The 13,785-nt window shown below is 48.0% G+C and overlaps 1 protein-coding gene across 3 annotated transcripts in view; it reads right to left on the minus strand.

The window, feature by feature from the left end:
- Nucleotides 1-4,290: 4,290 nt before the first annotated feature.
- The window catches only part of LOC137385016 (lectin-like), a 113,270-nt gene continuing 103,775 nt past the window's right edge, over nt 4,291-13,785 (minus strand). For all 3 annotated transcript variants that reach the window (XM_068059754.1, XM_068059752.1, XM_068059753.1), the window contains one exon: nt 4,291-4,440. In XM_068059754.1, coding sequence (XP_067915855.1) covers nt 4,361-4,440 — 80 coding nt within the window. In that variant the 3' untranslated portion in view covers nt 4,291-4,360. The remainder of the gene's footprint in view (nt 4,441-13,785) is intronic.

A 13,785-nucleotide genomic window follows, 5' to 3' on the forward strand; every position in this document is an offset into this window, starting at 1 on the left:
GGAAGTAACGGTTTGGGATGTGCTGTCAAAGAAGCTTTGGTGAGTTGCTGCAGTGCATGTTGTAGATGGTACACACTGCTGTGTCACTGTGTGCTGGTGGTGGAGGGAGTGAATCATAGAATTATAGAATCATAGAATGGTTACAGCACAGAAAGAGGGCATTCAGCCCATCATGTCTGTGCTGGCTCTCTGCAAAAGCAATTCACCTAGTCCTGCTCCCCTGCCTTTTTCCCATACTCCTGCAATTTTTCTCTCTTCAGATAATTATCCAATTCCCTTTTGAAGACCTTGATTGAATCTGCCTCCACTACACTCTCAGGCAGTGTATTCCAGATCCTGACAACTCACTGCGTAAAACGGGTTTTCCTCAGGTTGCCATTGCTTTTTTTGCCAATCATCTTAAATCAGTGTCCTCTGGTTCAAGATCCCTGGAAACAATTTCTCCCTATCGACTCTATCCAGACGCCTCATGATTCTGAACACCTCTATCAAATGTCTTCTGAATCTTCTCTTCTCCAAGGAGAACAGACCCAACTTTATAATGATGTTATTCTTTCAATCAGGATTGACTGTAACTGATGTGGTGGGTGTGTTGAGTTTAATCAGTGTTTAAGACACAATATAACACACTAGGTATACAGCAAAAGCATACGACCATGACAAGTAGCAAGTACCAGTCCAGATAGGGCAGGTCAGTTGGCATGCATGAACAGCTCTTTATCTTCTTTCACTTCTCTTCTCGGTGCTTCAAGCATTCTCGACTTCTCAAACCACTCTGGAGTGTTGGACCAGAGTCTTCCTTGAGAGACCTTCTTCATCACCTCACTACACTGAGGTCTCACAAAGTCTCTTACTTTATATCCTTTCTCAGCATTGTACACCTGGATGGATTATTGACAAGGTCTTTTCGCCTGATAAGGATTTGCTTTATTTTCAAGTAATCTATAAAACGACGGGTGCTTTGTCTAAACTATGGGTTGAAAACCCCACCTTTAATGCCATTCACCTGCCATCAGCTTTTTGAGTCTTTGCATGTTTCTTCTGTTCTTGATCAATCGTTTTTACTTCATCCTTTCTTTATTGCATCTCAAGCTGTTCTCTATTCCTACTTCTACCCTCCCCAGAAGCATTCCATCTACGGTGTCAAACTAACTCCCAATTATTTCATTATCCATATTTGTCTTACAACCATTTATTTATGTCTAAGTTTGTTTGTAAGGTCTGTTAACAAGCTGTTCACAATGACCCTTCAATTCAGCTGTTCTTATATCTTATTAAACTATTGAACCATGGAGTGATTCACTAAAATAAGTTTGTTTCTACTTCCACACACTAAGTAACTTACATTCCAGCAGATAGACAATTAAGCAAGGTTGAACGAATAGCCCATCACAGTTTTGTAGTATGGTTGTTTGTTTTATGTATCCATGAGTTGCATTCACACTGGGCCTCGTCTGACCATGGCTCCTTTCTGGGCTAAGTACTGCTTGCACTACTTAAGAATAATCATTCCAGTGATTTGTTTCCAGAGAAACGTAACCTTGAGCAGTTTCCAGTAAAACAAACCTTACAGCAGTAATCTATTTCTTTACCTATTCCAGGTTGGTTTTACGAGGCATATTACTAATTGCTAATCGCTTCTCCAATTGATCCACGTAACTGAAGTTCCTCATGTCTGGAACTATTCTCATGAATCTTTTCTGCATCTTCTCTTTGTCATAACTTCCTTGTTTTTGTAATCTGTGCCCCTATTTATAAAGTCTAGGATGCCATATTCTTCATTAACTACTTTCTCAGTCTGTCCTGATTGGTGCACATTTATCCCCAGGTCCCTCTGCTCCTGTACCCCCTTCAGAGTTGTATCCTTTAATTTATATTGCTGCTCCTCATTCTGTTATGAAAATTAATCATTTCGCACTTTCCTGCATTAAATTTCATCTGCCACGTTTCTGTCCATTCCACCAGCCTGTCTCTTGAAGTTTATCACTATTCTCCCCACAGTTCATAATAATTTCAACTTTTGTGTCATCTGTAAATTTTGAAATTGTACTCTGCACACCCAATTTTAAGTCATTAAAATATGTCAAGAAAAGAAAATGTTTAAGGATAGGGTGTCAATCAAGTGGGCTGCTTTGTCCTGGATGGTGCTGAGCTTTTTGACTGGTTGGAACTGCATTCTGCCAGGCAAGTGGAGAATATTCCCTCACACTCCTGACTTGTGCCTTGGAGATGGTGGACAGGCTTTGGGGAGTCAGTAGGTGAGATACTCATCATTGAGATGTGGCACCAGCAGAGCCATGTATGTGCACTTGATGCCTCCCTGTACCATTGGCTAACCCACTACACTGGCCAAGCCATGTGCTCGCTCCTCCTGCTTCTCTCTGCTTAGAGAGAAGCCAATGAATTTCCGTCTGTTTGTGTACAGAGTGTTGGGAACCACCTGGATGCAGAGATGCTTGGAAAACTGAGACATGTTGGCAATGTCGCTGTCTCCAACCTGGGAGGATCTGCTGGTGTAGAAACTGAGGGCCACAGTGACCTTGATGGTCACTAACAGTGCCGTTCCCGCCCTGCTTTATGGCTGCAGGTTTGGTAGGAGGAGGTGGCACAGGTCTGTGACCACCTCTTTGCTGAAGCATAGCTGCTGCAGACACTGCTCCTGGCTGAGGTGCAGGGAGAAGTAATTCTCTCTGAAGACCTTAGGTGGGTTTGGCCTTGTGTTGAGAGCCCTCCTCCTCCCTCTGCAAATTTTTTCTCCTCTCTGCCGCCTCTGTTCCATCTTCCAGTCATGCTGCAGCCCAAGAGGAACTGCAACAGGAGCCCCCATGACTGAGAGCAATTTTTCTGCTCAGAGGCCTTTCAAATGGATTCCACTCCTTCTGAAGTTCCAGCACCACTCCCTTCTGACTGAAAGAAGGTTTATCAACTCTTTTGACTATAAAGTACAAAATACTGACACTAACTCTGAGGCAGCTACAGGGAATCAAAAACACCTCACCTAAAATATTTCTGATGATCCCTTTAGCATTTGTTGTGGGGGTCTGGGGGGGAGTCACTCATGCAGCTGAATGCATGTTCACCTCTATGTATTTAAGAGAGGGAGTTAACAGGACCTACAATATCCAAAATGACAAGTTGTGTGTTAAATCAGTATTAGATACTGAATGATGCTACAATCTGCCCATTCTGCATGCTCTGTGGTGCTGCATGCATTCAGCTGCACAAGGGACCACCATCCCCTCCCCCCACCCCTCTCACCAGCATTAATTAAAGGTCTAACCATGCAACTTCCAGGTGAGGTGCTTTTGACTTATTTTTGCTGGTGCAGAATGAGTGAAAGTTCTGAGTTGTGTTAATGGGGAGGTTTTGCTAACTTACTGTCTTTTCAAGGACAAAGGAGATCAGAGAAGCTGTTTGGCCTGTCAGGAAAAAGCCTACTTCAGAGATGGGGGCTCTGTAGTCACTGTCCTTCATGGGCTGATATGGGTCTCGTCACAGGGGGCTGAGGGTCAGGGACAACAGCATCAGCGCCAGTGCCTGGATCCAATATAGAGAGACGATAGTGATCTCACAATCAGAACAAAACTGAGTCCTCCGTGTCCTCACATCCCTCTGTGTAAAACTCAGCTAAACTGTTACTTTTACTTTTTATTCCCATCCCTTGTGAACTGGCCAAGACTGTTGTACGTGTACAAATCAGCACATTGTTCGATTAATTACTCTACTCATTGAATCAAACTGTTTAACAGATAATACAATGAATAAAACTAGTGCAGTGATGGAAAGTATGTGTCTGATCGGACGTGAGTATAATCCAGTGGTAAGTTTACAATAAATGGGAGGGAGGGGATCATTAGTCGATGTTTATCTTACACTCAATGTATAAGGTAAAGTGCCTGGATCCTGCTATTTATAGTGAAAGTTGTGATAACATATTGGGAGTGAGTCTGAATTGTAAATCTACAGTGGATCAGGATTAAAACAGTTCTATTTTCCATTGGCAGATTCTTTTCAGCAATATTTCCCATTTCATTTCTTTCAGTTCATCTCATTCCTTTCAAAATTGTCGTCTTCAACTCAATAAGAACCTGTATTGAAAGTTAATTTTACAACGTCTGCATGATCTTCTCCCCAATGCAGTATTGAGTGAAGAGGTGGGTAGGAAGCTACAGTGGGACAGGGAGACTGTGATAAACTAGACTCACACAGCAGCAAACACACAGCTCAAGATGCAATTACATTTATTATTGACTGAGAGACTAAGTCAGTCCAGTCACCAAAGGCAGTGACTGCAGCAACAAACAAATCGAGACACTGAATCCACTCCTGGAAAGGATCTGTGGAGCATCGCCAGTTTCTTCTAACTTTGGTGCAGTTTATAGGAGCAAATAAATCTATTTTCGTGACCACATTTTTCATCACTCCATTTGAGGGGCAGCACTGCAAATAAAAGAGTTAAATCCAACATTCAGCATCAGTGAATCAGCTGCTGTTTATGACATTATTTCATCCTTTCTCTTTAAATAGAAATGTTTGCAATGGATCAATCTGTCTGAGTCAGTGTCTGTGATCCATTCGTTTTACCTGTCCCTCGATCGATTCATTGTGTCCAAATTATATCATCTTAACTCCGGGAAACTGTGTAAGACCATCAGTAAAGTGAGGAATAGATGCAGCAATGTTGAATAATGTTCCTGGGAATGTTATTCAGACAGACTGGAGATCATTAGGATCACAGATCACATCCACTAACCCAGAGTACATTCCTCTATCTGCATTGTTACACCCAGTGTGTATTACTATTTGTACAGCATTACATCCAGTGTACATTTATCTGTCTGCAGTGTTACACCCAGTGTACATTCCTCACCTGCATTGTTACACGCAGTGTACATCTCTCTATCTCCATGTTACACCCAGTGTACCTCTATTTGCAGTGTCAGACCCAGTATACCTTTCTCTATCTGCAGTATCACATGCAGTGTCGGTTCCTCTATCTGCAGTCTGTCACCCAGTGTACATTCCTTTATCTGCAGTCTTACATCCAGGATATGTTCCTCTATCTGCAGTTTTAAAGGCAGTGTAAATTTCTCTATCTCTCTGTTACACCCAGTGTCCAACCTCTGTCTGCAGTGTTACACCCAGTGTACATTCCTCTACCTGCAGTGTTACACTCAGTGTACGTTCCTGTACCTGCAGGTGTCAGATCCTGTATACCTTTCTCTATCTTCACTATCATGCACAGAGTGCGTTCCTTTATCTGCAGTGTCAGACCTAGTGTACATTCCTCGATCCACAGTGTTATACCCTGTGTATGTTCCACGATCTGCAGTGTTACACCCATTGTACTTTCCTATATCTGCAGTCTTACACCCAGTTTACATTCCTCCATCTGCAGTCTGATATCCAGTGTACATTTCTTTATCTGCAGTGTTACACCCAGGGTATGTCCCTCGATCTACAGTGTTACACCCAGTGTACATTCCATTAATTGCAGTATGTGACTGATGGACATTCATCCAATTCACACTTTTAGCTGGATGGTGGCTGCAGTCTGCTCCAAACTGTACAGGAAGTAGTGCCCTGGTAAGAATCTAAATCTCAACCACACTGAGTTCACTGACAATCTCATTAGTTTCATCGGTTGATCTATCCCTTTGTCTGCACCTAACTTGCAATTAAACACTGGCTGGAATTTTATGGGGCCATTTTGAACGGTTTCAGAGTCTGGAGCTTGTAAAATAGGAACAGAAGATGTCGGTCTACAGGTCTGACGCCTTCACATCATTTCTGCATTATACCGATGTCAGCCAACATGGAGGGCGAACTTTGCACATCGACCCGGTGGGAAGGTAATAAAGGCACTTAACTGGCCAATTGACTGCAATTTTACAGCACATTTTGTATTTTACTCGTGGTGAACAGGATCCACGAGGCTCCAGAACCTTGTCTGGTTAAAGGAGGTAGCAAGCAAGTGAGAGCTCAGTGCTGGCTCTCCAGCCGTCATCGAGAGATCCAGCGTGCCATGCCAGGAAGGGTGGAAGCAGCGCGGGCACCAGGAAACCAAAGGCAGGAGGAGGAAAAGGTGCCAGCACAGTGGGGGCATGCTGCCAGGCTGCCATTGGGGGAAGTGTCACATGTTGAAAAGAAATGAGTGTGGGAAAGCATGGGTGCTCGTCTGGATAGAAAGCTTTGCAGTAGGAGATAGGTCACCAGACTTGAGCCTTTTCCACCCAGGCTTCAGGGCCCTGATGAAGAGGAGGAGCAGCAGAGAGGGATGGAGGGAAGTTCAGGCACCATCAGTGGGACATAAGCATTGGGGTGGGGACACCAGAGAAGGATGCAGAGGGGAATACAAACTGTCTCCTGCATGCAGAAGAGGCTAACCTCATGAAAGGGTCTACCGTCGGAGCTCAACTCCATCCAAACATCGGAGCGGCAGTGTCAGCGCAGACTGTGTCTCTCCAGGGAGGCCATCACTGATCTCTGTGTCATGCTGCATGTTAGCTTATTACTTCCAGCACATTGAGGGAGCCAGGCGGTAAATGAAGTCCCAAAGGGCAGCAAGAATTGGAAGGTGATGTAGTAACAATACATCAACCCAGTATTACACGGCACAACAAATGCAAGGCTCAGCATCTAAACTCTCTTCACCCGTGATTGCCAAATGCAGCTACGAGCTCTTTGTAAATTTTTTACACGTGCTCCGATGTGATGTTCCCCCTGCCCAGTCAGCTGAGATGCAGACAGGCTGCTAACCGTGCTGCCCTCTGGCAGAATGACCTTGGCAGCCGTTCTCTGGCTTCCCAAGGCCTAGACGGCCCCAGCATGCTGAGGGGCTCCTGTACAGGTGCAGGACCCTCCTCTATCATCGCAGCTACGTGATGCACTGATGTCACTGTCAGAGGGGCCGAGGAGCCGCTGTCCACGCCAGGAGTTTCCTGAGAGGAGGACCCAGATTCGGAAGGCAGACACTCCTCCCCCCTTGCAAGGCACACTTGTACCTCCCTGCTGACCTGAGAAACATGAAGACCTGGCAGAGACTCCTGGCACCTCGTCCCCTCTCAACTTCCTACCACTGTATGGAGCTCATGGACAAGGCAATGGCATGCAGGTCCATGTGCATCTCCGGCATCCACTGAGTGGTTTGCTGGATCAGGCTCTGCATGAGGGTCTCTAATCTCTCCATGGAGGAAGCCATGTGTGAACATGCCAGAGACATTGCAGCATTCATGGCCTGGATAGACTTCACCATCATCCACGCGTGGGTGCATATAGACTCTGGCAGCTCTGCCGGATGTTCCCTTACCTCTCGCTGTAGCTGCAGCAGCTGCCCTGTTGCTGACAACTCCAGGGGCACGACATCAGGCTGGCCTCCCACAGTCCTCTGACTGTCAGTGGCCTCGGCTGTCACAGCCTCGGTCAGCTGCTCAGGTGCATCCGTGCTGTGCTCACCAGGTGGTGTGCCCAATTCTAAACGCAAACAGGTACTCACCAATGTGAGAGTGTCTGTGCTGATGGAGAGTGTGGCGGAATGATATGATGGTGCACCCTCTGAGGATCCTTCCTCCACCTCAGAGGCAGCTGACTGGGCCCTGGTCTCTCCAGCTCTCGGCTCTTCAGCATGACCCTAACCTGCATTAGAGAACAGATACATCGAAGGATTAAGGGCTTCTCATTACATCATTCCAGCTTTCCCTACTGTGGTTTCATGTGTGCAGTGGTGGACATGTGCACTATGTCTCATGTATTCCAGATGCAACCTTGTGCCCCTGCACTCATTCACTCACTCTCTTGCATTGACACTCATCCTTCATCATCTGTGATGGATCGGATGCCCAGCTGTCCTGTCAGTTCCCAGGCCGCCTCCTCCATGGGGTCAGGATGGATAAATACAGCACCCCTCCACCTGTCTTGGCCCTTTCCTTCATGTTATGGTCTCTCTTCTCCTGCAAGTACCAAGACAAGCACTGTTAATTTCCCCACGGAGACAAACACGATGCCCGTACTGGTGGCAGCCCAGTGGTACATGATAGGAGGCACATGAATGCCTTCTATATGTTGCCACTCATGAGGGAGCTTGTGGGCATCAGCAATGACAGATGGGCAGCTCTCACCGAGACCAACCGTGCCTCTGGCAGCATTTCCTGCTGCCTAACCCCATTGCCAGTGAGTGGGTGGTCACTGCCTCTTCACTAAATGCACCCTCTCACGTTGCCACATGCAAGGCCAAAAGGGAAAGGAGGTATCAGGTCATCACCTTGACAGACTGAATAAGGTCATTGATGCCTTTGCCGCTCTGCATCCAGGTTCACGGGGTGACCCCATGGCTGCTGACCTCCTCTGCAAACTCATTCCGGGCATACATGGTCAGGGGGTCAGACTCCCCCCATCCCTGGGGAAGAGGCCCTCCCACCTTACCCTTGCAGCCTCGAGGAGAGCCTGGAGGGAGGCATCACTGAACCGTGGGGTCCATATTGGAGTCGACAATCTGCCATTGAGGCTGGAGGTTTCAATTCGATTTTTGGATTTCCAGGCAGGCAGTCTGTAGGAGCTTGGAGACAGTCTGCAGGAGTTGGGAGACAGTCTGTAGAAGCTGGGAGACAGTCTGCAGGAGCTAGCAGACAGTCTGCAGGAGCTAGGAAACAGTCTGTAGGAGCTGGGAGTCAGTCAGTCGTAGCTGGGAGACAGTCTGTAGGAGCTTGGAGACAGTCTGCAGGAGTTGGGAGACAGTCTGTAGAAGCTGGGAGACAGTCTGCAGGAGCTAGGAAACAGTCTGTAGGAGCTGGGAGTCAGTCAGTCGTAGCTGGGAGACAGTCTGTAGGAGCTAGCAGACAGTCTCAAGGAGCTGGGAGACAGTCTGCAGGAGCTGGGAGTCAGTCAGTCGTAGCTGGGAGACAGTCTGTAGGAGCTAGCAGACAGTTTCAAGGAGCTGGGAGACAGTCTGTAGGAGCTGGGAGTCAGTCTGTAGGAGCTGGGAGACTGTCTGTCGGAGATGGGAGTCAGTCTGTAGGAACTGGGGGACAGTCTGTCGGGAGTCAGTCTCTAGGAGCTGGGAAACAGTCTGCAGGAGCTTGGAGTCAGTCTGTAGGAGCCTGGAGACAGTCTGCAAGAGCTGGGAGACAGTCTGCAGGAACTGGGAGACAGTCTGCTGGAGCTGGGAGACAGTCTATAGGAGCTGGGAGTCAGTGTGCAAGGAATCAGTCTGTACGAGCTTGGAGACAGCTTGTCGGAGATGGGAGAGTGTGTAGTAGCTGGAAGACAGTCTGTCGGAGATGGGAGAAAGTCTGTAGGAGCTGGGACTCAGGCAGTAGGAGCTGGGAGACAGTCTGCAGGAGCAGTGAGACAGTCTGTATGAGCTGGGAGTCAGTCTGTAGGAGCTGGGAAACAGTCTTTCGGAGCTGGGAAACAGTCTTTCGGAGCTGGGAGCCAGTCTGTAGGAGCTGGGAGTCAGTCTGTAGGAACTGGGTGTCAGTCTGTAGGAGCTGGGAGACAGTCTGCTGGAGCTGGGAGACAGTCTATAGGAATTGGGAGTCAGTGTGCAAGGAATCAGTCTGTATGAGCTTGGAGACAGTTTGTAGGAGATGGGAGAGTGTGTAGTAGCTGGAAGACAGTCTGTAGGAGATGGGAGAAAGTCTGTAGGAGCTGGGGCTCAGGCAGTAGGAGCTGGGAGCAGTCAGTAGGAGCTGGGAGACAGTCTGCAGGAGCAGGGAGACAGTCATTCGGAGCTGGGAGTCAGTCTGTAGGAGCTGGGCGACAGTCTGAAGGAGCTGGGAGACAGTCTGTAGGAGCTGGGCGACAGTCTGAAGGAGCTGGGAGACAGTCTGTAGGAGCTGGATATCAGTCTGTAGGAGCTGGGAGTCAGTCAGTAGGAGCTGGGCGTCAGTCCGTAGGAGCTGGGAGGCAGTCTGTAGGAGCTGGGGGTCACTCTGTAGCAGCTGGGAATCAGCCTGTAGGAGCTGGGAGTCAGTCTGTAGGAGCTGGGTGTCAGTCTGTAGGAGCTGGGAGACAGTCTGCTGGAGCTGGGAGACAGTCTATAGGAGCTGGGAGTCAGTGTGCAAGGAATCAGTCTGTACGAGCTTGGAGACAGCTTGTAGGAGATGGGAGAGTGTGTAGTAGCTGGAAGACAGTCTGTAGGAGATGGGAGAAAGTCTGTAGGCGCTGGGGCTCAGGCAGTAGGAGCTGGGAGTCAGTCAGTAGGAGCTGGGAGACAGTCTGCAGGAGCAGGGAGGCAGCCTTTCGGAGCTGGGAGTCAGTCTGTAGGAGCTGGGAGACAGTCTGAAGGAGCTGGGAGACAGTCTGTAGGAGCTGGATATCAGTCTGTTGGAGCTGGGAGTCAGTCAGTAGGAGCTGGGAGTCAGTCTGTAGGAGCTGGGAGGCAGTCTGTAGGAGCTGGATATCAGTCTGTTGGAGCTGGTAGTCAGTCAGTAGGAGCTGGGAGACAGTCTGCAGGAGCTGGGAGACGGTCTGCAGGAGCTGGGAGACGGTCTGCAGGGGCTGGGAGACAGTCTGCAGGAGCTGGGAGACAGACAACAGGAGCTGGGAGTCAGTCTGCAAGGAGTCAGTCTGTACCAGCTGGCAGACAGTCTGTAGGAGCTGGGAGACAGTCTGCTGGAGCTGGGGATCAGTCTGTAGGAGCAGGGAGACAGTCTGCTGGAGCTGGGAGACAGTCTGTTGGAGCTTGGAGACAGTCTGTAGGAGCTAGGAGACCGTCTGTTGGAACAAAGAACAAAGAACAAAGAAAATTACAGCACAGGAACAGGCCCTTCGGCCCTCCCAGCCTACGCCGATCCAAATCCTCTGTCTAAACATGTCGCCTATTTTCTAAGGGTCTGTATCTCTTTACTTCCTGCCCATTCATGTATCTGTCTGGATACATCTTAAAAGACGCTATCGTGCCCGCGTCTCCCACCTCCACTGGCAATGCGTTCCAGGCACCCACCACCCTCTGCGTAAAGAACTTTCCACGCATATCCCCCCTAAACTTTTCCCCTTTCACTTTGAACTCGTGTCCCCTTGTAATTGAATCCCCCACTCTGGGAAAAAGCTTCTTGCTATCCACCCTGTCTATACCTCTCATGATTTTGTACACCTCAATCAGGTCCCCCCTCAACCTCCGTCTTTCTAATGAAAATAATCCTAATCTACTCAACCTCTCTTCATAGCTAGCGCCCTCCATACCAGGCAACATCCTGGTGAACCTCCTCTGCACCCTCTCCAAAGCATCCACATCCTTTTGGTAATGTGGCGACCAGAACTGCACGCAGTATTCCAAATGTGGCCGAACCAAAGTCCTATACAACTGTAACATGACCTGCCAACTCTTGTACTCAATACCCCGTCCGATGAAGGAAAGCATGCCGTATGCCTTCTTGACCACTCTATTGACCTGCGTTGCCACCTTCAGGGAACAATGGACCTGAACACCCAAATCTCTCTGTTCATCAATTTTCCCCAGGACTTTTCCATTTACTGTATAGTTCACTCTTGAATTGGATCTTCCAAAATGCATCACCTCGCATTTGCCCTGATTGAGCTCCATCTGCCATTTCTCTGCCCAACTCTCCAGACGATCTATATTCTGCTGTATTCTCTGACAGTCCCCTTCACTATCTGCTACTCCACCAATCTTAGTGTCGTCTGCAAACTTGCTAATCAGACCACCTATACTTTCCTCCAAATCATTTATGTATATCACAAACAACAGTGGTCCCAGCACAGATCCCTGTGGAACACCACTGGTCACACGTCTCCATTTTGAGAAACTCCCTTCCACTGCTACTCTCTGTCTCCTGTTGCCCAGCCAGTTCTTTATCCATCTAGCTAGTACACCTTGGACCCCATGCGCCTTCACTTTCTCCATCAGCCTACCATGGGGAACCTTATCAAACGCCTTACTGAAGTCCATGTCTACGACATCTACAGCCCTTCCCTCATCAATCAACTTTGTCACTTCCTCAAAGAATTCTATTAAGTTGGTAAGACATGACCTTCCCTGCACAAAACCATGTTGCCTATCAATGATAAGCCCATTTTCTTCCAAATGGGAATAGATCCTATCCCTCAGTATCTTCTCCAGCAGCTTCCCTACCACTGACGTCAGGCTCACCGGTCTATAATTACCTGGATTATCCCTGCTACCCTTCTTAAACAAGGGGACAACATTAGCAATTCTCCAGTCCTCCGGGACCTCACCCGTGTTTAAGGATGTTGCAAAGATATCTGTTAAGACCCCAGCTATTTCCTCTCTCGCTTCCCACAGTAACCTGGGATAGATCCCATCCGGACCTGGGGACTTGTCCACCTTAATGCCTTTTAGAATACCCAACACTTCCTCCTTCCTTATGCCGACTTGACCTAGAGTAATCAAACATCTGTCCCTAACTTCAACATCCGTCATGTCCCTCTCCTCGGTGAATACCGATGCAAAGTACTCGTTTAGAATCTCACCCATTTTCTCTGACTCCACGCATAACTTTCCTCCTTTGTCCTTGAGTGGGCCAATCCTTTCTCTAGTTACCCTCTTGCTCCTTATATATGAATAAAAGGCTTTGGGATTTTCCTTAACCCTGTTTGCTAAAGATATTTCATGACCCCTTTTAGCCCTCTTAATTCCTGGTTTCAGATTGCGCCTACAATCCCAATATTCTTTCAAAGCTTCGTCTTTCTTCAGCCACCTAGACCTTATGTATGCTTCCTTTTTCCTCTTAGCTAGTCTCACAATTTCACCTGTGATCCATGGTTCCCTAATCTTGCCATTTCTACCCCTCATTTTCACAGGAACATGTCTCTCCTGCACGCTAATCAACCTCCCTTTAAAAGCCTCCCACATATCAAATGTGGATTTACCTTCAAACAGCTGCTCCCAATCTACATTCCCCAGCTCCTGCCGAATTTTGGTATAGTTGGCCTTCCCCCAATTTAGCACTCTTCCTTTAGGACCACTCTCATCTTTGTCCATGAGTATTCTAAAACTTACGGAATTGTGATCACTATTCCCAAAGTAGTCCCCTACTGAAACGTCAACCACCTGGCCCGGCTCATTCCCCAACACCAGGTCCAGTATGGCCCCTTCCCGAGTTGGACTATTTACATACTGCTCGAGAAAACCCTCCTGGATGCTCCTTACAAATTCTGCTCCATCTAGACCTCTAACACTAAGTGAATCCCAGTCAATGTTGGGAAAATTAAAATCTCCTATCACCACCACCCTTTTGCTCCTGCATCTTTCCATAATCTGTTTACATATTTGTACCTCTATCTCACGCTCGCTGTTGGGAGGCCTGTAGTACAGCCCCAACATTGTTACCGCGCCCTTCCTATTTCTGAGTTCTGCCCATATGGAGCTGGGAGACATTCTGTTGGAGCTGGGAGACATTCTGTAAGGGCATGGAGACAGTTTATAGGAGCTGGGAGACAATCTATCGGAGATGGGACTCAGTCTGTAGGAGCTTGGAGACAGTCTGTAGGAGCTGGGAGTCAGTCTGTAGGGTGTTAGTCTGTAGGAGCTGGTAGACAGTCTGCAGAAGCTGAGAGGCAGTCTATAGGAGCTGGGAGTCAGTCTGTTGGAGCTGGGAGACATTCTGTAAGGGCATGGAGACAGTTTATAGGAGCTGGGAGACAATCTATCGGAGATGGGACTCAGTCTGTAGGAGCTTGGAGACAGTCTGTAGGAGCTGGGAGTCAGTCTGTAGGGTGTTAGTCTGTAGGAGCTGGTAGACAGTCTGCAGAAGCTGAGAGGCAGTCTATAGGAGCTGGGAGTCAGTCTGTTGGAGCTGGGAGACG

This window comes from Heterodontus francisci, chromosome 27 (genome assembly GCF_036365525.1).
Source record: "Heterodontus francisci isolate sHetFra1 chromosome 27, sHetFra1.hap1, whole genome shotgun sequence".
In the NCBI taxonomy this organism is placed as follows: Eukaryota; Metazoa; Chordata; class Chondrichthyes; order Heterodontiformes; family Heterodontidae; genus Heterodontus; species Heterodontus francisci.